Source organism: Puntigrus tetrazona, unplaced genomic scaffold (assembly GCF_018831695.1).
Source record: "Puntigrus tetrazona isolate hp1 unplaced genomic scaffold, ASM1883169v1 S000000148, whole genome shotgun sequence".
In the NCBI taxonomy this organism is placed as follows: Eukaryota; Metazoa; Chordata; class Actinopteri; order Cypriniformes; family Cyprinidae; genus Puntigrus; species Puntigrus tetrazona.
In genome coordinates this window covers 2,894,711-2,919,740 of record NW_025047824.1, presented here as the reverse complement: position 1 = coordinate 2,919,740, position 25,030 = coordinate 2,894,711, and the positions used below count along the sequence as shown (strand labels likewise).

The window sequence follows — 25,030 nt, the reverse complement described above, 5'->3', positions numbered from 1 at the left end:
GAGTGGGCAACTAATTGAAATAATAATTTACAAAAAACACAAAATGTACTAAAACTAAAACAGAAAAAGCAACCTCGCTAACACCACTAAAAAAACGAAAATTAAAATATAAAATTAAAGCTAATTCAAAATATTTGAAAATACTATAATAGTATATAAATAATACTAAAACAATACAGGTGCTTTAGACAAATAAATACGTTTAAATAATTTATTTGTGATGCTTCCGTTCATCCTCTAGAGGGCGCTGTTCACTGCCAGTGAATGGAGGATACCGATAAGCGCGAGCAACTGAGTTCAGAAGGCGTTCACTAGGTGACTGATAACTGATCAGTGTTGATTAATAAGCGCATCTAACCTCTGTACAGCGCCCGCAGGCTCTGTTTGGCGTTTCGGTGCAGCTCCTCCACACACGCGGGTCGAGTCGACGGCAGGAACACATTTCTCTGCAGGTGCCACGGAGCCTGATAATGTCCGCTCAGCTTACTCTCAATGTCCAGGTTGGACAACGCTGCGGACGAAAGAGAAAATACGTTACAAACGCGTCGCTTGCGCGTAAAGTGCGTTTTGGTATTCATGCGGACATATTAAAGGCACAGATCTGCTCTAATGCCTTGCTCGGATGCTTTCAGAGAATCCGCAACTGGTGTGAAGAGCAGATAAGCTGAGTGGCAGATCAAATAACCCAGCATTAGCAAAACAATGCCAGCAGCTAATGCATCACTGTGTGAGAAACAAAAGGCCTTAATAGAGACAAACACCCCATACATGAGCCTAAGATCTATCTATCTATCGATCTATCTATCTATCTATCTATCTATCTATCTATCTATCTATCTATCTATCTATCTATCTATCTGTCTGTCTGTCTGTCTGTCTGTCTGTCTGTCTATCTGTCTGTCTGTCTATCTATCTATCTATCTATCTATCTATCTATCTATCTATCTATCTATCTATCTGTCTGTCTGTCTGTCTATCTACCTGTCTGTCTATCTATCTATCTATCTATCTATCTATCTATCTATCTATCTATCTATCTATCTATCTATCTATCTATCTGTCTGTCTGTCTATCTATCTATCTACCTGTCTGTCCGTCTATCTATCTATCTATCTATCTATCTATCTATCTGTCTGTCTGTCTGTCTGTCTGTCTGTCTATCTATCTATCTATCTATCTACCTGTCTGTCCATCTATCTATCTACCTGTCTGTCCGTCTATCTGTCTGTCTGTCTACCTGTCTGTCTGTCTGTCTGTCTATTTATCTATCTATCTATCTATCTATCTATCTATCTATCTATCTATCTATCTATCTATCTATCTGTCTGTCTGTCTGTCTGTCTATCTACCTGTCTTTCTATCTATCTATCTATCTATCTATCTATCTATCTATCTATCTATCTATCTATCTATCTATCTATCTATCTATCTATCTATCTGTCTGTCTGTCTGTCTGTCTGTCTGTCTGTCTATCTACTGTCTGTCTGTCTATCTATCTATCTATCTATCTATCTATCTATCTATCTATCTATCTATCTATCTATCTATCTATCTATCTATCTATCTATCTATCTGTCTGTCTGTCTGTCTGTCTGTCTGTCTGTCTGTCTATCTACCTGTCTGTCTTATCTATCTATCTATCTATCTATCTATCTGTCTGTCTGTCTGTCTGTCTGTCTGTCTGTCTGTCTGTCTATCTACCTGTCTGTCTATCTATCTATCTACCTGTCTGTCCGTCGTCTATCTATCTATCTATCTATCTATCTATCTATCTATCTATCTATCTGTCTGTCTGTCTATCTATCTATCTATCTATCTATCTATCTATCTATCTGTCTGTCTGTCTGTCTATCTATCTATCTATCTATCTATCTATCTATCTATCTATCTATCTATCTATCTATCTATCTATCTATCTATCTATCTATCTATCTATCTATCTGTCTACCTGTCTGTCCGTCTATCTATCTATCTATCTGTCTACCTGTCTGTCCGTCTATCTATCTATCTATCTATCTATCTATCTATCTATCTATCTATCTATCTATCTATCTATCTATCGATGGTGGCTGAAAAGTAAATGCATGCTTTGAGGTCACACATATTGCAGACACACATTCACGTCTTGGTTATGAATAGACACAGAGTGTCTGTGTGTCTCGCTGCAGGCAGTTTAGTCTATAATGTGAGTGAATAGACGTAGAATAGCTCCTCTTCCTATGCTGTCATTAGCACACAGCAGCATTAATGCAGCACAATCTAGGTCACAAACTCAATAGAGCACTAGTCTGTGTCTGTTTTCTCTGTGTGAGCCCCTTTAAGACGCACACAGACATTTCAGTATCTTGCACGCTTTATAGCAAAATGACATTTTATGATGCAAATAATGCACGTTTTCTAGGTAAAAAAAAATATTCGGCAGTATTCTGTGGCAACGCTGGGTAAAATCGGGTAATGTAATTATTTTATTCTAGTTTTTTAATCAACTAATATGTAATAATATATAATATGCTTACATACTATATGTAAATATGTAATATAAAATTATTTAAAATGTATGCAAAATGAATTAAACTTCATTCAAGATATATGTTTTACAGTTTTATCAGTTTCCAACAAATAATATACACTGCTATTTAACAATTTGAATACATTTTTTTTGCTAGTTTTAAAGAAATTCATATTTTTGCTCTTCAAGGATGCACTTAACTGATCGAAAGTGACAGTAGAGACATTTACAATGTTACAAACGATTGCATCTCAAACAAACACTGTTCTTTTGAATCTTCAATTCATCAAATAATCCAAAAAAATGCTTTCAATGTTTCTTCAGCAGAAAAACGGTTTATAAGAACGACTTCTGAAGGATCATGTGACACTAATGATGCTGAAAATGATAGCTTTGCATCCCAATAATATATAAATTTTTTTTACAATATATGAAAGCAACACACAGTTTGAATTGTACTGTGTTTTCGCAATATTACTGTTCTTACTGTATTTTGATCAAATACTCTTACAAACTCCAAACAGTGTTTTTTATCCCAAAATAATAATTAAAGACGCTGCACTACATCACCGACACGCTGATCTGTAGAGCACGACATCACTCTAACAAAACCTTTCGCACAGACCTCTTCTGAGAAAATGCATCATGGACCTTGTTTACACCAGACAAGAGGCGTCTGCTAAACATTTCCTCCAGTACCTGCTCTGTGTCGTCCCTGTTCTGCAGACCACCTCTGCCATCCCATACCCCGCTCTCCTTTGTAGCTTTGCCAGATTATTCCTCTCATTTTTGCCCTCTGAGGATTTCTCCCATCTGGGACTGGATTCAAAGGTTTTGTTCAAGAGGATATCTATCTGGAAGCAAGCTGGACTGGAGTTCTGGGTCTTGATCAAAGACGCCTGACTGTGAAGATGAACCGACCGTCAGATGTGATCGCCTTTCAATGTAAAAAAAAAATAAAGCTTCCAGAGACATAAGAGAACCCGTGGTTCAGAGAAAAACCTGCTTCAAAGAACCCATGCGGGCCATGCTAGAACCAGTACACCGATGTGAAGAATGAAACATCGAGAACTTTCCTCCATAGCAACTAAAGAATTCAACATTGCTCTTAAAAATAAAGGTCCCAAAGGAGGGTTTTCAAAGCAAAATCTTAAAGGAACCATTTTTGGTTCTCAAACGATCCCTGGATAGTCTAAATATAAACATAGTTGTATTGTGGTGATTCAGGATGAGCCAAAAACACGGTTTGAAAATGGACTCATAGTGTACTCTTTTATTATATACATTTTGTAAAAAAAAACAAAAAACTGCAGCTTTAATATTTTTTAATCGTTTTTTAAAATTTTAATAACAATTCTACTATAAAGAACCTTTTACATAATGGAAAGGTTTCATGGATTTTAAAATGAGGTGAGTTTTTTTTTTTTTTAAAGCTTCTGAAAAGGACTGAAAAATTAGCCGTCAAATGATTAATCGTGATTAATCGCATTTAAAATAAACGTTTATATGTGTGCATATTACGCATATATAAATATACACATGCATGCATGTATATATAATTTATATGTTAACTTTCATTATAGATTAATCGTTTGACGGCACTATTTAAAATGCAATTTCTGTAATGCAAAGCTGAATTAATAGCATTATTAATACCCCAGTTTGATATTTACTCACAGTGCCACCCTTCTAATCTTAGGAAGAAATGTTCCCATCCATTAGTCCGAGATGACTCATTCTGTGAAGGCCACAGCAAGGTAAATTGGTTGATGGTGACTGGGCACTCAGTGTTGCGGAAAACACGCGGAAGGTTTAAAACGGGGTTTCCAAGTATGCTCCCCAAGGGTAGACCCCTGCTGAACTAATGCCTTTCTTGGTTGTCTTTATCTAGATAGACATGGCTCCAGTCAACCATGGTGATCATGGTAGCATCTCAGTATCTCAACCCTTGAGCCCCTGCAGCCCATCAAGTCACCATCAACGCGAAACCCACCTCTGGGCACCATGCAACTAAACACACGCACAAAAAAACTTCAAAGCAAACTTGAGTGCAATGCCAAATTTTCACCAGTGTCTGAGAAAAGCTTTTAAACCTGAATTAATCATTCGCGTAGCACATGTAACACAGCCATGTTCAATTTACATTTCACAAATCTAATTTAATTTGCAAATCATTCAGGATGCCAATGCTGACATGCACGTCATTTTTATAATAATGTAAGGAAAGTTTGTTAGGTTTTTTTAATAAGGTTTAATACAATTCTATTAAAAAACGCTAAATAAAACATTAAATGTTACATTTTTTATACAATAACATAGGATACCTTATAGCTGGTTATTAATAATCTAGTGCATGTTTTTGGAGTGAAAATACAGAACTGGTGTTATTTGACCTAAAAAACTGAATGTTCAGTACTGTGGGAAGGGTTAAATGAGGACAATGCATAAATAATAAAGTGCATCACAAACAAACGCCAGCAGTGATTCTGACCCAGAAGCCTTTCTATAAATCCATAACAGAAAACACACAAACCTTTTTGCTTACGCATGCTGATGAAAAGGCAAAACCAATATTGCTTCTTGCGTTGCGAGATTTTTATTTTTTTTTTTCAATTTCATCCCTTTGTATTTTAGACAGAAAATATGCTAGAAATCGGAATTTACTAACAAGCCACATCATTGAAATTCTCAAGCTCGGTCAGTCAGTTAATCCAGGTCGAGGAAGTTTCGCTAGAGAAGGGGGCTGAGAGCTTTTTTCCTCATAAAGTTGTTTGGTTGTTAGTTGTTTAGCAGCATGGGGTAAAGAGCAACCCAGCAGTGATCTCTTTCTGTCCCTCCTCAGTCCAAACACCTCAGTCATTTCAGAGAGAGAAGGGCATTTGTCTGTGTGGGTCCTTTCGGCAGCTGTTGCAGCACCTAATTGATAAACACCCTAAAGTGTTTCCACACTAAACTGAGAGAAAGAAACGAGAGGAGTGAATTTACCACTTTTGAGCATAGCATTTCAGTGCAAAATGGCAGTTATTCCTCAAATGATTCTTAAATAATAAGAGGTTGTGTATTAGAACTGTCCTTCAATCCATTCAACCAAGTGTTAAACACAAAGACAATGTGCAAGTAAACATCGCTATCAACAAGCTTTTTTAGTGAATTGACCCTTCTCCACACAACTCAAGAGAAATTTCAATGGTGGCCAAAACAGTCACCTCCAATGCCTCTGCAAAGACATGAGTAAACAGCTCCTAAAAACAATAGAAATGGTTCACGGAGACCGTTTGTCTACTGATGGTATCATCTGAGATAAGCCAACAGGCTTATTCTGGCATGAGAAGTGGAGATGGGAAACAGAATGGGCTTTATCACTGAAACTTTTCCTTTCCTGATGTTTTCTTTGCTATTTTTCCAAAGTCAGTGCTGTCCTTCTATCATCAAAGTTATCCGTAGACTGAACATGTAAAACAGCAATTTTTAACACCACAGATGGCAAGCTAAGCTGAAGTTGGAGGCCTGGCATGGAATTGGACCGGATATTCCAAAACCTCAAATGCTGTATCCATTTTCATTTTGGAAGTATACTTCAACTACAATGGAACATACTTTCTGAACATTTTATGCATTTACCGTGTTGGATTTGTATAGCATTCTCAGAAATATGCTCATCTAAGCACTTTTTCTGTAAATATTAATGGTACAGAATCAAACCTTTACGCGGTTTATAAACCTTTATAATCTAAAAAAGGCCAACAATTTGCATTAGTGAGAGCAATCTTTGCCAGTGCAACCAAACAGAGCTTAACTTTATGCAAATATACAATGTCATGCATTATTATTCCCAATGGGAATTCAGAGTATGGGTCATCCACCAGCTGATATATGGTTACTTAATGGACAACCTTGTTGTCGACAAATAAACTGGGACATTTGGGTTTATTTTATTTTATTTTGTATATCTGATGCTAAATATATATATAATTATAATATAAATAAAAAAGTGAAATAATATAACAATAAAATATAATTTTATTTTGCATGTTTTACTGCTTAATTATCCTTTTATAACACATTCACATTTTTATAAATAAATAAGATACATCAATAAAATAACATTAAATTAATGGCTGCTATTAATTGGTTGATGCACAATTAAACATCACACATATAAATATATCATGCATCCCATTTACAGCTGACCACCAGTAATTTTAACCTCTGTCGGTGTGAACGTACCTTAAGGCTGTCCTGTTTCCCAAGCTCAAACCCACCATCTTCAGTCTACAGTCACCCTCTAATCATCAGCCACTGGTTGAGACACGAACCCTGAGCCAAACCCAGACCGCTGACATTCCCCAATCCAAACACACACACCTTCTGACGTGGGAAAGTCTAGCCCTCCAAATGTTAGCCATTCATTTCAATGACACCACACCTCGCTGAAGACCACCTTTCCTCCCCTCGGGTTAAAGCACATTTGGTTTTACCACAATTCAAATGTTTGGGCTAACTTACAGAGGAGCCAAAAAGAACTAAAGAGTGCCAATTCAGCAAATGTTCCAGGTACACATCATCACAACCATTCGGTGCTGTTAATAAGTCCACTGAGCCACGGAAGAGGCAAAGTAATGCATATTTTACGTTGTAAATATGATGCAAATGTATACTTAGCAACATTTAAAAGACATGAGTTCACTTAAGGTTGTTTCTAGGCTATAAAACAAACTACATTCAAAGATTGCAATGCAGGATTTGACAGTTACGGATCAACTCCGAAACACAAGAAGCTATAAAACGTAGTATTTAAGACATCACTGTAAAAGGAGACATCAACTGTACCTTTAGACCTCAACGGCATGCAGCATCCGAGAGCCATAACTGTAGTGGAGCGTCTCGGCCAAGCTGGTCAGCAAGGGATGAGTATGTCTCTATCTTTCCTCTCGTTTTTTTTTTGGTGTTTTCATTGGACTTTCTGCTTCAGCCCCCTGGGGCTTGTTCATCACCCCCATGGAATCACAGCACACTTCTTTCTCTCTCTCTCTCTCTCTCGCTCGCTGACAGACTGACTGTGACCTAAGGCTACTTTCAGCTCAGCTTTGCTGCAACATCTGCAACACCCCCCCAATCTCCACCCTGTTACCCTAGATGTCCTCTACCCCCCATAGACGGGGCACATGGTTCAGTCCAGCCACAACTTGGGCCGCTATAATCCCTTTATGCTTCACTGGAGCGGTCCAAAGGAAGGAAGCACAGGGTCGCTAATCCACACTGCTGCCGGTGGGGCACTGAACAGTTAATACTGCACAGGCTCATGCATGCATATTTGATTTACAATGATCAGAAATTCAAGGCAATAAATTGGTCAAATCTATTTGATTGTATACAGTTCGACGTGTCAACCTTTAAATCAACCAATGGAGAAAGTTTCAAGGCAGGACTACTTGATAGTCCACATAAGCGTGGAAAGAGGTGCATGGGAGACAATCAATATTCAGTGGTTAAGAAAGTCCAACTGCTTTTAAAAAAAAACAATTATTGATTATTTATTGATTTCCAAGCTACAACAATTACAAAGAGTCCATTCGCTAATGAAGCTGGAAGACCATAGTAAGCTTGTTAAAAAGTCTGGGTACACCGATATCCAATGTTAGGGATCCAAAACACAACATATTCTGTATGGTCTTTTCATCAGGGCACTCCCATCCACAACATAGTGCCTAAACAAAACAATACATCTGTAACTTTCTCCTGGACTAAAGTAGCTGCATCCTGTCTATTGATAGTACTGTAAAGAGCACCCAGTGAAACAACCCATAAAACAAGGAATTGATCGTTTAAAAAAACAGTATGCAATTTACAACCTATTGTTTTCAGACACAAATCTAGGTGGAAATGGCTCATTTACTATGGTAAATGGGTTGCACTTACTATGCTAGTCTACTAACAGATATATAGGCCTGTGTGTGTGTGTGTGTGTGTGTGTGTGTGTGTGTGTTATGTTAGCTGGTATGCCAATCACTGCTTTGTTATGGTAGTGTAGAAAATTCAGAGAGGCAGATGGCAAACTGCTGCAAACCGATTCTATAACCTTGCCTATATGACAGAACAAATACAAACTACATCTACTTAGTGTCTCAATTGTTTTTCAAACGTTGTTCAGTTTTGCCAAGATACCTAAATCTGCCAGCAAAAGCTGAAGACTCCACTATGAAACATTTCACATTAAAAACATTGCAATTCACATTACTTTTATAGCTGTACTGTATACGAAAACCTATTTGATTTTAGGAGAAGCGTTAGAGACAAAGGTTATACAAGTATCCTTCTCCCTGGAAGGTCTCAACTGCATAAGTGTTGCTGACTAAATAAGAGGAAATTTCATATACCAGGCCTTGACACATGTCTCAGAAAGATGAGGACACTTATTCTGTGCTGATTGCAAACACAATTATAGAGAAAGAGAGAGAGAGAAATGCAAGCCTCCATCTTAATCTCCTCTAATCCGACTCACTCTCAGCCTCCGCTGACCTTGGCGCCATCGTGACCAAATGCTGGAGTGAGAGCAGAGTGTTTAAACATACAACGACCATACAGAGCCATTCACACCTGGGACAAAAGAGGCGGGGCTTTTACAGAAGGAAGTGCATGCCCGTGTATTAACAGAAGTTCAAAAATCCTTGCATTAGCAAATACGTAAATAAATACGTTTATGCTTTTAGGAAATATGTTTCTTATACTTACAAAGACTATACATTAATTTGATCAAAAGGCAGTAAAATAGCAATATTGTGAAATATATTTAAAATAAAATAAATATTAAATAATTTTTCTATTACTCCAGCGTCACATGACCCTTCGGAAATCATTATAATATGCTGATTAGAATCGTTTCTTGATATAATTGATGTTAAAAGCAGTCATGCTGCATAATACTTTTGTGGAAACTTTATTTATTTTTGAAAGTTTTTATCTTGTAAGTTTATCTGAAATGGTAGAATTTAGAACTTCATATATGTATTTACTGTCACTTTTTTGTGAAATAAAATAATAAACTTCCTAAAAAAAAGGGGACCAAAATTTTGGAATTGTTATAATAAATGTTTACAAACCTAAAAGGTTTTTTGAAGTTAGTTTAAACAAATAAAATAAAATAAATGTACATATTTACATTTCCATAAAACATGTTTTACTGTATTTCTAAACACTATATTTTTACAAAGTAAAAAAATAATAATAATAATAATAATAAATTAAAAAATATGTTGGTGACGCTGAATGTATAGGACAAAGATTGAAGTGGTAATGTGTTTCATAAAACATTCAAGGGACATTTTCTAATAACATGTTTCTCCAATTTTCTGAAAATACCCGAGCCAAATTAAGCATGTAGCAAAAAAATTTCTACATTTTTTACAGTTTTAGCAGTGTACTGAATGTATGTCTCCTGTCCAGGATGGTCATAAATGATCAATCTGCACTGAATTCAAGGACAAAAAAAAGCTAGACTGTGAAAAAAGTAAGACTGAATGAGTGAGAAGCATGAAAGGGAGGAGCTTTAGTCTCAGACAGCAGGTAGACGTCTAAAAATAACATGTCTAATGAGTCAGCTATAATTTGGCTGGGTTACCCCTTAGTCTGAAACAAAGCCACAAGTACCTGTACGTGCACACACTCACACACACACACACACACACACACACACACACACACACACAGTGTCCTAAAGTCAGCATGTTTATATTTAGCTACCTGGACATTTGAAGTTAACTCTGTCGCCCCCTTGAGCACTGAAGTTTGTTACTGCACATTTGCGATTTAAGCACTTGTCGTTTATAGCCATAGTTTGTAGCTCTTTTATTGAATATCTCCACCATGATCTCAGCACAGGAAGAAACGTTTTCCCTGTAATTCTCCTGATCTTTCGCTCCTTCCTCTGTGATGAAGCTCTTTGATCTTCTCTAAGTAGGTGGAGCCCATAGATCATCCTGGAATGTGATTGTAGGTTTTATTAAGCCTGAGTCTGCCAGCCTCGTTCATGACTGCCCCGCAGGTAACAACCACAGTCACCTTGACTGAGTAAGCGTATGCATGCAATTTTTTTAGTATGCATTAGTACTATGTAGTGCATGCATAGTACAAAGCAGATTCCATTCAAAATACAAGTTGATTAAACTTCCCATCTGCGATTGAAATCACTCAAAGAGGAAGCACAGGATGTCTTTTCTCCACTTTCTTAAACCAACACTGGATCGGGCCACTTGGTTCTCCCATCCAGGGCTAAATTGCAGTGGTTTAGTGTGTGACATACCGCCTGACCGCTAAGGCTAAGAGCACACATGGATGGTATTTGTGTGCTCCTTAAGAATGAATTAGACCAAAACTGTGCGTAGCGCTGACTGGATTAAAATATATATCCACAGTGTCTTGTTTTCATTAGCGGGACGCCCGTAACGAATCATTAAAGAATCGAGTGATGTGGTTCACAAAGACATTGACTTTCCAAACCAGAGCCCGTGAAACTGCAAACCGAACTCTGACAGAAATTAACTTCATTAGACGTTTCGGTCAGAACTGTCAAAGCGCATCAGCATCAGCTTGTTTTAAAATGCGCGTGCTCTGCCACCATGAAAAGCACACTGAGGCTGTTGAATAGTCATGATATTTTCTTTTTAAGGATACACATTTCTATATAATCAGATACACTTACAATTCTCTCGCAAAAATCATTCACCCATTTAAATGTCAGAAACAACAAAAAGGCCATAAAGTTAACACAGCTGGATTCAGATCTGTACTCTGGACACGTATGCGATCCAAAATGTGTTTCATTGCTCAACACATTTGACAGAGCGCTTATTATGATGTTTCAAGGTAATTGCGTATTGCATTTTAGGTATACTTACCAATTAAGTCATTTTTAGATTTATAAAGCTAAATGCTTAATTGGACTTATAAGTAGAGATAATTACGTGGGTGGAAATCTATTCAGTTGAGTTTTACGCGAATACAGAAAAAGAATATTCTTTGTTCTATGTGTTTGACATTCAAACAGTAAGGTGACGTGCTCGCAACACCGAGGTCAAGGTTTGATGCATGCTAAAATATATACAATGCAACAACTGAATGTAATGTAAGTTGTTCTGGACAAGCAACTGCAAATTAAACCTGATCAACCAATCTCAAGCATAAATAAATAAATTCTAATAATATTACTATATAATAATAATAATAATAGTAATCTAATAATAATAATATATATATATATATATATATATATATATATATATATATATATATATATATTTTATTTTTAAAAATAATTTTAGCTAAAGTTTTAGTTAACTACACTACTATTTGAGTTCCTTTTTTTTAAATTGCATGTTTAAATCAATATTACTGGCAATTTCTTTTTAATCACTCAGAACATTGCTATCATCTTCTAAGTGAAAAAAATATTTGTCCATCAAATCATTACAAATTATTATATATATTATTCTCAGTCTTTAATCACTCTAATCGCTGGCTGTCTGCCATTAAATCTCTGAGATATTCCGATCTCTAGCTGTGGCTTGGTTCCCTCTTTAACGTAATTTCTGGATATTTTCTCCACCCATTCTCTCATCGGATCTGTCAGGCAGGCTCTGGCATCTGTAACGTCAACACTGCGAAGAAGCACAAACCCAACCTCATCAAGAAGCACTTATCCAGCCCATGGGAAAACTCTCCTAAATCTAACAGATCCATTCACAGTTTTCAGATCTCGCCAGGCCTCCTGAAAACAGCAGGTCCGCTGGACGCTTTCACTTTCTAAACAAAAAAACAACAGTTATCCTTGACGAAGCCATAAATCAGCAGAAAGAGCCGCAGACCCTCAGAGCAGCTGTCTAATTTCAGAAGTGAACGCAAACCCCAGAGTCCCAGAGAAAAACACTCTTCAAAGGCCGGCAGGAGGAGTCGAGCGAGCGGCGTTTGCTAAAGTTTAGACGCACAACTTTTGTTTATCCAGCTGTGATGTATTACTCTGCACTGCGGTTTGCTCGGGAATATTTTCCATCTTCGGAGTTCATGAGTGCACTTCGCTGGTACTATTGCTCACACTTACGGTTAGTGATGTGATCGAACGCGGACGTAACCCGTAACATACAGTTTCGTGTGTCGGGTCTGGTAACAATGACTTTTGCAAACAAGACAATGATTACTAGAGTATGTTTTACAAAAAAAATACTGAATATCAAGAGATATCATGCCCTCTAGTGGTGTGTAGGGCAATAACTATATACTGGTAAAATAAACTTAATATTTCAAACTACTGTATGTCTAAAAACATGTTAGTAACTTTATATGCTTAGTTCTATAACTTGGTACATTTTACATCAACAAATAATATTTCAACAATCAAAATCTCATTTACTTTATGGGTCATGCTTTAGTTGGGGAGCAATTCTCACTGTTGACTATGACTTTTACCCTAATAAACTCCTAACTAGCTGCTTATTAATAGCTAGTAAGACAGTTGTTAAGTTTAGGAATGGGGGAGGATTAAGAGATCTAAAAGACAGTCATGCAGAATAAAGCATTAATATATGCCTTTATAAGCCAATATATTAGTAATATGCACAGTAGTAAACAACTGTTAATAATATTGGGGAGAATTGCTAGCAAAATTAAATTAAATGATTGTAGACTAATAACATAATAATAAAAAAGTAAAACATTTTCCTAACTTAAGAGTAAATGAAATTAAATATTTACATGTTAAATATGATTAAATGTAATATAACACATTAAATATAATATTAAATATTTATATTTATATTTATATATATTTTTCTGAATTTTTACATTTTATAAATACAGATAATGTTGAAAATATTTTACTTATTTTGAAATCATAAGACTTAAAATATAACCTAAATCTGTAATTAAATTGAATAAATAATTATACAGTAATAGATCTAGATTATATTTTAAATAAAGCAATAATGGACGTGAACATTTTATAAATTTAGTACATAAAATGAGTGATTATATTTACAAATATTCAAGGTAAACAGTACATTCATTCAAAAACTGCAAGGGAATTTCCCAGGCCTGAAAAGTAGTGGAAATCATTGCAGTTTTGCTCATTAATGCAGTATTTTGTTTTTTCATAAATTGCTCTTGTAATCGCTATGATTATTTTTAGTCACTAAAATATTTTTTTTACATCCTTCTCCGCCAAGAAGAGTCATGACAAAATCATGCCAATTTCTAAGTCAAAAGAATCCTCAACATTTTATCCTGCCATATGTTTTCACTTAATGTGCTGTACTTACTGTACCTTAAAGAAACGTTTTTATTGCACATTGTCTGTGTGTTTCCTTGCATCAGAGACACACACACACACACACATCGGACCTCCCACCGGTCATCTATCTGTACCGCCGGAGGTCACAGACATCACCACCTACATTCACAGACTCGACCTTTGACCCCCAGCCACCTCATTACAGCACTCCTAACAGAGGCAGAGCCCTCTGATCTGAGGCAGACTGACCCGAGGGGAAAGGTCAACTGCTGGCCATGCTGATTTCCCTGCAATTAGGCTCAATGCTGGAGATCCCCTTTTGAATTCAGCTAGCAGAGGTCGAGTTTCATCCAATCGCCATTAAGCTCATCACCGCCTGAATACCTCATTCAGCCAAATCAGGGTGCAAATTACTGGGGCTTTGGGGGTCTAAGGGCCACAAATATGTGAAAACGAAGCACTCTGGAAAGTATAAAGAGGAATGTTTACAAATGTTTTTCAGGAAGAACCAAAACTGTTAAATCAAAAGTAATGGTAGTCCGGAAGAGCCTGAACCCCCAAACAAAGCCACTTCACGTAGCTTTTTTATTTACATAAATTTATTTTTAATTTATATTGAAATTTTTATTTACACACATTTTCATTATTTAGTTTTAGTTAACCACTAAAGAACTATATTTCTGCAGCATTTATTAACGTTAATCTAAATATCAAAAATCTAATATTAAAAATGCGCTGTGAACTAATATGAACATGAACCATTAAAAAAAGTTACTGTAGTAAATGCTGTAAAAATATATCGCTTACTGTTATTTCTAACTACACATAATAACAAAAATGGGTTAAATTTAAATTTGAATGAAATATCAATTAAAATTATTATAATAGTATTTAAATACTGTAAATTTTATTTTTCAAATTAGTTATTAATATTTGTTATTATTTGTTTAATATTACTATCAATCAGTCAATGTCAGTCGCAAAAATAACTTTTACTGCCACTGTTTTATTTTTTCGGATTATATTCACTTATATTTTAAGTAAATCTTCGTTTAAAAAAAAGAACAGGGTTTTTAGTTTTAAGATGTCTTTCCAAGCCAAAGATATAGTTACACTTCCAAAAACAATCTTTATTAATAAATGAATAAATAAATAAGTAAATAATCATACTCTGTCAAGACCACCATGAAATCCTACATAAACAAAAGTACTCATATCACTAGAATTATAATTAGAATTAACAATTAAAAAAAAAAAGTTGTTTTTATGTCTCAGAAATGTTATCTAACAGCGGTTTGCGCAACATGAAGCCCAGCTGAAAACCTGCCCGCATCTGGATTTTCACAGGCCTTTGAGTCAAAGAAGCAGAAGTTACAGACGCTGATTGAGATCCATTTGGCTGGAGCTCTCTGCTGGAGAGAGAGAGAGACGTTACTGAGAGCAGACCTCCGTCATTGCTTCACATCCATTCATTCGGAGCGTCTGCCAATCCTGGAACTGCTGTGTTTTGTAAGCGAAGCAGGTTTGGCGGGATCAGGGGCCTTCGAGATCTGAGCGAAGTGTGTGTTCTCTGCAAAAAAAGCATTTTAAAAACTATTTTTATGAGCCGTGAAATGTCGAGCGGGCCATGAGAAAGAAACCCGTTTGGTCTTACGAGCTCCAAGAACAACTTGCTAAGTCGCACCAATACAACGGCCATGAAAAACTAATTCAGCGGCCTTCGTGAATGAGTAAAGTGCTAGGTTTGGCACGAAACAACACAAACTAAACATATATCATTTTATTTATTCTTATTTCAGTTTAAAAATATATAGTATAGTATATATATATATATATATATATATATATACATATATTTATTTATTTAATATATACATAGCATGTACTTTAAAGAATACCATGATATTATTTTAGTAATATTTATACACTATTATAGTATTTAATATGTTAATTTGTTTTTATAATTTTTTTACATTTTAGTTTAAGATTTGGTAAAACCGTTACGCCTTTGAAAACTGTATTATTATTATTATTTATTATTATTATTATTATTATTGTTGTTGTTGTTTTAAATATATAGTTTAGTGTTTTTATTTTTTAAATATAATTTCATTTAGTTTTAGTTTTAGTCATTTTAATCATTCAACTTGCACTTATTTCAGCTAATTGCCATAAATTAGATATTAGTTTTGCCATAATTGTTCTATATTTATATTTTATTTAATTGACTGAAAACTATGTTTAATAGTAGTCGGTTTCAGTTTCAGTTAACTATGACGATATTTGTTATTATCACGGTATATGTAATTAACATGGCAATAAACATGGTGGAAAGTGACTTTACCTCCGTGACGGTGAGAAAGAGAAGCAGTATGTTACTGTAAAGTTAAATTTGAGAGGGCTATTGTGAATTTAGGGAGTCCCCGTCTCACCCAGGTAGGAGTTTCTCATCCCTGGAAAATCACGGTCAAACAAAGACCCCGCTGTTACAAAGAGAAGCCAGGAGATCCCATTACGATTGAGACTTCACCATCCCGATCTGGGAAAGTTTCTGCTCGACTGAACAAGCCTGGCCGGAGAGCACAACAGAAAGCGTCTCCGAGCAGATCAAACGCGCTTATCCTGCTGAAACGGGGAGGAGGAAAGAGAAAGACACGCGTCGTACGGTTCACCCTCACGAGCGACCTGCCAACTAAAACACGGGAGAGAATAATACGATGAATGTTTCATCACGCGCTTCGGCTGCCAGACTCAGCCCACCTCACAAAGCCTGTTCTGTTCTCTGATGTCATCTGTGATGATTTATCGGAGAGATGTTCTTCATGACAGGGTTTAATGACAGAACGAAATCCCGCATGACCGAAATATGCGGTAGATTCACATTTTAATGTACTTATTCGCAAGCAATGTCTCCGATACGTTGTTTAACCACTGAGGGTTAAATAGAAATGCAAAACAATTAAGAAATGCGTTTAAAATTGTAGTATTTATTTACAAGCTATATTATTTAATAGGGACAAAAATGGACAGATGAATTAAAAAGTGCTGTGAGACCAAACCAGCTAAGACTTGCAAACCTGTGGCTGGTTTAATTGGTTTATTTCAGCGGGGAAATCATAGCACCTGAATAGTTTTATTATACGTGTGTGAGATATCTTCATTCCTCAAAGCACTCAAGGAATCATTTGTGGTTATTAATTTAACTTGAGTTTGCATTCCTCTTTAGACACATTCAGAAATTCATTTTACTAAAGAATGCCACATCACTACATCACTACATCACAAATAATGACAATATTATTTTCGGAAAATTATTTAAAAGCAATATTATTAAATTATATGCTATTATAATAAATATTTCTGTACCTATGTGCAAGAAAAATTGTGAAAAATTGTTGTGAAAAATTGTTGTGAAATATAAATATATCACAAGCAATATGATTAAATAGAGTGAAAACTGCATTATTAGAAATAATATTTATTTTAATTTTTTGGAAAAGCAATAATAATAAATGTCGAATATATATATATATATATATATATATATATATATATATATATATATATAATGACAATATTATTTTCAATAAATTATTTAAAAGCAATATTATTAAATTATATGCTATTATAATAAATATTTCTGTACCTATGTGCAAGAAAAATTGTTGTGAAAAATTGTTGTGAAATATAAATATATCACAAGCAATATGATTAAATAGAGTGAAAACTGCATTATTAGAAATAATATTTATTTAAATTTTTTTGGAAAAGCAATAATAATAAAATGTATATATATATATATATATATATATATATATATATATATATATATATATATATATATATATATATATATATATATATATAATTCCTGAGCTATATTATTAAGCAGGGTCAATTTACATTATAATAACATTATATGTTGTTACAATGAAAAGTTCTATTTTATTTTTGTACTTTGCAAACAACGTTGTTAAATATGGTAATAGATATTTTAAGCACCTAGAGCTCAGAGATCATCAAAATAGCATTAAAATCAACTGATCTAATCAACAAATACACAAATATGGAGGTTTGGAAAATTCTACATATTTTTAAAGAAGCTTTCCATCAGTTCCCCGCTTCCAAAACTGCATAAATACTCCCCACTAAGCTCACAAAATCATTCATCTCCCTCATACGCCGTCATCTCATGTTCTCCACGTGCAGCACGGGTCATCTGGAAAACACGGCCTGAGATTCTCCCTCCAAAACTAACACAGCACTCTGCCCCACTTCCCTTTTACGAGCCTCATTCTGCAACCCGCAAATCATTTCACACACACACACCAAAGCGTTTTCGTTTTGGACGCGATTTTAACACAACGGGGGTAAAAAAAAAACGCAGGGTTAATTGCATTAAAAGCAGCCGAGCTGACTGGAGAAGAAAAGATTTCCGCGCGGGGTCGTGTGAGATACACGTGATCCGAGCGCCGCCCTTTGATTCAGGTTCCTCAGACTGCAGAGCGATGGCCAAAATCAGCTCGCATGAAGGTGCCTGTTACGTAACCGTCTCTCTAGTGCGATCAGAAGAGCGCTTCTCCCCGCTGAGCCCTGTGTAAAACACACACACACACACACACACACACGCAGAAACGCATCCAGTTTCGACAATTCCCACAGCTGTCACTCAGCAGCTCTTTGCACGCCCACAAACGCGCAGGTAAAAAGTTTGAAAGCCAGCTGAGGAACGAGGACGTGAGGGGAACGCACTCCAGAGGGCTTCGTTTCATCGTACTCGTCCTTCTCCTGCGGAAACACACTGCGGCCACTCGCGTCTGAGGAAATGTCAGGATCCCCAAACATCACCGACCGCCCAAAGCAGAGGAGGCACAACACATGCTAAAGCCATCATAGCATCCGAGAAATGAGCCCAACGTGGAAAAACGCTGGCTGATGATCGGAGCAACAAACTGGTGACAGCGAATATTAAAGGGTTAGTTCACCCCACTCACTAAACCTAAACCTCATTAAATCTTCGTCCATCTTCTGAACACAAGTTAAGATATATATCTCTGTTAAAATCAGAGAGCCAGCTGATCCTCGGCAAAACAACTAAAATGATCCAGGTCCAGAAATGTAGTAAATACATCGGTAAAACAGTCCATGCGACATCAGTGGCTCAACTTCGACAATACTTTAGAAAACATAATTTAATAAACATAATTTACTCAGCCATTCTTCTCCCCAAAGTTATGTCTTCCACCATTTCAGAAATCATTACAATGCATACGCGCGCTTTCCCACCAATCGAAAAAAACACAGATTCCGTCAAAAACGTTCTTAAGTAATCTCCAAAATGGAGACATACGATTAAATTAAGTTTATTAAATAATATAATTCTGTTTTCTAAAGTACTGTCATCGTGTCCCATCGCGAAGTTGACTCACTGATGTCCCATGGACTGTTTTACCGATGCATTTACTACGTAATAATAAATAATACGTGACATTTCCATCGCCTGCTTTCAAACGGAGCAGCAGTTAATACGCAGAGCCGTAGATCACTGACAAGCTACGCAATGACGGGTTCAGTATCGCAAATGAATCACACGCAAAACGCTAATACTGATAATACGCGCATGATATATAATACGTGCATGAATATATTGTGCGGTATATTGCCCAGCCATAGCATTTTTTCTCATGACTGAATGCAAGTATCACAGAAACCAATACTTCTATTGACGTCTCTATGAAATCTACCACTATGACCATTTAACATTACAGTATAATGGAGTGCTATCAATTTCACACTTCTAATCACTTCTCATTTAAGTGAATTTTCACGTAACCACCCATTAAAATAAAAGTCGTATTTACCTGTGCTCTTCAACCAATAGGAAACACGTTAAAGAGCCACAAAACGGTATCACATATTAGTTAAAATAGCAAATTATGAATTAAACTAAGCTTTTTTAAAGAAATATTCTTCAGAATGCATTTATTTACGATGACAATTCAATCAACATGCCCTGTGCGTTTAAGGATCGCCTTCTCCGTTAAAGACACTTTTAAATTATGCTCTAAAATGTGTCAAATACTCTAAAAATCACTGACTAGTATGATGTCTTAAAAACTGTGAAATCAGCATTTGCTATTAAAAGAAGTCATATCACAATATAGCCCTTTTTTAAATATAAAAACTACAAATTGTAATCGTCAGCTACATTTTTATTTGGTTTACAAGCGCGCTAGCGTACAGATTAGCTCGAAGCTAACAAGCTTGAAGTAAAAGACATAAAACTGGTTCCTGTTTCTGCGGATTTTCTGAATCTGTTTGAGTGTCTGTCCGCATTGTTAGATCAGAAACTGTGGTCAGACGCTTTCACAGACAGTCGGGGTTTAAAAATACCCTCGCTGGAGAGTCCTGCGTTCATCACCCCACACTACGTCACAGCGTGTGTGTGTTACGTCCTCAGAGCGCATCATAACATTCTGTGGTAGCTCTGCCAGCAAATGGCACGGGAAAGCCGTCTCCGCCGTTATTTTTAACTCGTTGTCTCCATGGAAACTGCCACATACGAGAAGACCCGCTCATTCCTGCCAACTTGCACGGGAGTGTATAAACCCTCTGCATGTGAGGGTCTGATTTCAGGCCACATCTGTACACGTCTATACACTGTATCCAAAAACTGTTGGGTAACAGACGGTCTGGTGCTTTAAAGCTCATTCTGAGCCAGGGTTTGGTACAAAAGTACAAAGTTTCCCTCCGTTTAAGTATCACTGACCAACTGAAGGTCCAAGACCAACATTGTGGTTCAAAACTACAGCAAATCAGACTGATTCCATAGCACTTTCAGCAAAAGCAACGTTTGCTTTCGACACAATAAAAACAATATTTAAGCATAAAATGGTTACTTACCTGAACAGGATGACAAGACAGGATTGATGAAGAGACAACATGAAAAAGAGAGAAAGACAGACAGATGGTTAGTTACTGGACACAGCTCAAAAGTAGTTTTTTTGTAATAAATTATAAAGTCTGTGTTACATTAAGCATAAAAGAAACGTATCTCAGTTGTCACAAAAATATTTTAAAATATATTCTGTTTTCAACAATGATAATGATTTCTGAAGGAACTGATGACTGGAGTAATGATGCTGAAAATTCAGCTTTGCATCACAGGAATAAATTACATTTTATATTTTTATAAAATATATTCAGATAGAACAAAGCTATTTCAAATTATAGTGATATTTCATAATATTTATTTTTTTATCAAATGCAGCCTTGGTTAGCACAAACGACTTCTTTCAAAAACATTAAATCAATGTTATTTTTGATCACAAGTGTATGCATACTAGAAAAGAAAACAAAATAAATAATACATTTAAACTAAAAAAAGACCTAAAAACGCAACCAGTTTAAGTAACCTCTATAAGAGCTGCTCCAGGGATTGAAACGTGCACTTTTCCTCATTATATGTGAGCAGTGCACTATATCGTTTGCCCTCAGTGTCTTTATGTCCTGACAATTCATGAGCACAAAGTAGCCATTTTGTAGCCCATAAAAAGAAACCCTCTGCTGAAGTCTCTAATGTGAGGTCATTCATTTCAGGTCAACTGCACTTCATTTCATGTGACAGAATTTATGTGAGAAACTCAATATGTGCTCATTTTTTTTTCTAACATACTAAAGTGTGCACATAGACTAAAGGTGTAATTTGGGATCAAATAAACTTCATTTATATATAATTTAGAAATTATTATACATTTTATATATATATATATATATATATATATATATATATATATATATATATATATATATATATATATATATATATATATATATATGTTTATAGTATACATAAAAAACTATTTTCAGCTTTACTGAGACCAACTGATCTGAGCTCCTATACATATTAATTTCATATCTCTATCAACAAGTGTATTATGTTTATTTCTCCAAAGTAATTTTACGAGCAACATCTCACACAAAGATCAAATAGTAAATACAACAAAACTCCGAAGCATTAAATCTCCTGAGCTATGAAAGAGCATTATATGTTCCTCTGAGACCCTTCATTCAAAAATATCTGATGTGCTGAGAGTATGAAGACTGTCTCTCTTTCTCTCAAATGCGCACACACTCACACACACAGCCCAGAGGCACAGTCACACACACTCATTCGCAAGCCGCATCATTACTCGCTCAGGATTCTCCGCCTCTGATTGGTCGAGAGGAAATGGATGGGTAGCAACAACGCCAACTGGCACACGTGGTCGACACACACACACACACTTTCTGTCTCTAGTTGGCAAAGACGAAAACATTCATCCTCCCTGTCTTCAGAAAATACAGTCATTCACTGCTCCATCTTTGTTTCTCTGTCTCCATCACTCTGCGTGATGTTGTCATGCTGTGGGAGAGAATTAGCAAGAACAGCCAATGGGACGGGCCGTCATCCTCTCTCTAACACACACACACACACACTGACCAACCTCATGCTACTCAAAGCCTACGAGAATGTAGGTCAATTTTTTTCCTCTTGGTAATAGTTAAAGAAAGATATCTTCTCTTTTAGAAACACACTAGAGCTTTCAACCAGCGTGTATTACAATGGCACAGGATAATTTTAAAGGGATAGTTTATCAAGAAATAAAAAGTCTGTCATTGCTTATTAACCCTTGTGTTGTTCAAAATATGTATGACTTTCTTTCTCCAAAAGAAGACGTTTTGAAGGATGTTCATGCTGCTCTTTCTATACAGTGAAAGTCAATGGGATCCAAAAAGGAAATCTACAAATATATAAAACTTGAAATGCAAAACATTTCAACTATATATAACACAAATTTTTGGTATTTGTAATATCCTCGCTAAAATGTTAAACCTTATTGTAATTAGTTAAGTTGAAAGACCCCTGAAAAGGTCTAGAGCAAGTATTACCAGTTTGCTAACATTCCTCCTTTGGCAATGTTGACATGAAAGTAATAAGCATAATGAAATGATGAGAAAACAAAACAGAGAAAGATATGAGGTGTCTTGATGTCTTGATTCCCACGGTATTGATTTGTAGCCACAGGGCAGAAAACAATCCTGAACAATCCACCTGCAGGTCAGGAAACGGCTCGAAACAACTAACGTTTGAGAATGTTACACCAAAACGTTTATTAATCACCTTATGCAGTTCTAGTGAGTCTCATATGTGCATTCTCATTAATATAACACATTTCAGATATGGGCAATATTCCTCCATTACCACTAAACTTCTAACTCCATAGTCATCCATTTCCTTACTCTATCCTTTTATGTCTCTTTTCTTTTAAGAAAAATCACGAAAATAGGACACTTTGCATTTTTGGTGGAAGCAGGAGAAAACAACACGATCCTTTTCTGCATGCAGTCATTACAGAACTGAAGAGATAAGCTAACAGGACTGGCACGACGTCAGTGAACTCGCCCACACACAGAGTCAGCATCGTATCAGACCACCATTACAATATCACATAGCAAGAACAGAGAAATCAGAAGAATTCCCCCCACACTTTTATATCAGGACTGGGTCTGTGATAGTCACGGAAAGTTAGATGCAGTGTACTTTTTGGCCCTGAGATGGACAATATTTCTAAAGAGTCTGTTCATGCAGTAAACAGATTACATTTTTGAGTGCTGTTGATATTAGGGTTGTGTACCATTCAGCAATCAATTGTATTCTAATTCAGTTTGCATTGAGGTAGCAAACAGAATTCAATTTTGTTTCAGTGTAAGGAAGCAAATTAAAATGGATTCAAATTCATGTAACAGTAATTTCATGTAAAAGTATTTCCTATCCATCCATCAATCATTCATTAATCAATTGTAGATTGATTCAATCAGTCCTTCCATTCATCCATGTATCCATCCCTCAAGTATAATATTGATCAGTCAATCCATCGATCCATCCATCAATCAATCAATCCATCATATCATCTATCCATCCATCCATCTATCAATTATACCATGGATTTATCAATCCATCCATCCATCCATCCATCACACTAATGATTGATCCATCCATCCATTTTGTTGGTTACTGTTGATATTAGAGTTTTGAACATCTATAAACAAGAATTTTTAAAAACTTCCTCTCAAGGCTTTGTCAAGCCTATAATCTGTAATGACAAACTTTGCTATTCTAGTTAAAATTTAGTTAGAAGTATTTCATCCTTTAAATCTACTTCCCTACATTCACATTCGAATTGCAAATTAGAATCCCATTTGAATTAACTTCACTTCAAATTCAGGAACGGATCGGAATTTTACATGCTCTCAATTCAGTTCCAAATGTCACAAATCCCCAAAGTCTCTTGCTCTTCTTTTCAAACCACAGCACAGATTAAAAACCACCGTTTGAGGGGCACAAGACCTCATTACCAATTCTAAACATCCCTGAGCGCATTCTACGGAAACAAAGTTTTGAACTGTTCCTTGAAGTTTTACATCAGCTTTGGGGCTGGAAAGCAAACAAAAGCGAGTCATTTTCTGGAAGTCCAGGCTTGGACGCTTGACAGGTCCACGAGTCGAGTTCTCCAAGAGGCACCTGTGGGACAATAAAAACAGGGCAAGCCACTAAATCTGCTCTCCATTAGTTCCCGATAGTTCCCGACCCCCAAACACAAGAATGCGAGTGGCTCCATCTGCATGCTGAGACCTGCGGTCTTTGAGTGACCCTCCTTCAAGGCCAGATTGCCTTCTGCCCGTAAATCCTGGGTGGAAAAGGTGGTGTCCAACCCCCTCATTCCAAACCTCGGCAGTGAAGATCCCTTATTTCCCAGCTAAGAAAACATTCAAAGCGTGCCGGGTTGACCCAGAGAGAGGGTGTGTCGGTGAAAGCGTGTGTGTTTTACTGCCATTGTTTCAGGCGTACCCCATTTAACTGCATTCTTAAAAACACACGTGCACTTAGCAAATAAACATCCTGATTGTTACCGTATGTTTAATGTTTTTTGCTGGACGTAGCCACGAATATCGTCCGATTTAAGTTTAAACCGAGGTCCCAGAAGGCTTCTTAAAAACAAGCACCTGCCTTGCCTCCCTGGTGAGGTAAGCGCTTCGATTCGAAACTCTGATCTCAAAGATATTGGGTGACACTTTTGGATGAGGAAACACATCCGTAATCTGTTCTCAATTAGACCTCCCTCTTTCATACGATGCGATGCGATCGCGATCATAGTAGAAACTAACCGCATGACGTGTGTTCTGTAGAAAAGAGCAGCGCT

General features: G+C 36.2%; 1 protein-coding gene across 3 annotated transcripts in view; it reads right to left on the bottom strand.

Moving 5' to 3' along the window:
- nhsa (Nance-Horan syndrome a (congenital cataracts and dental anomalies)) overlaps positions 1-25,030 on the bottom strand; it is an 86,563-nt gene that overhangs the window by 14,518 nt on the left and 47,015 nt on the right. For all 3 annotated transcript variants that reach the window (XM_043230261.1, XM_043230262.1, XM_043230263.1), the window contains exon 2: positions 359-511. In XM_043230261.1, coding sequence (XP_043086196.1) covers positions 359-511 — 153 coding nt within the window. The remainder of the gene's footprint in view (positions 1-358; positions 512-25,030) is intronic.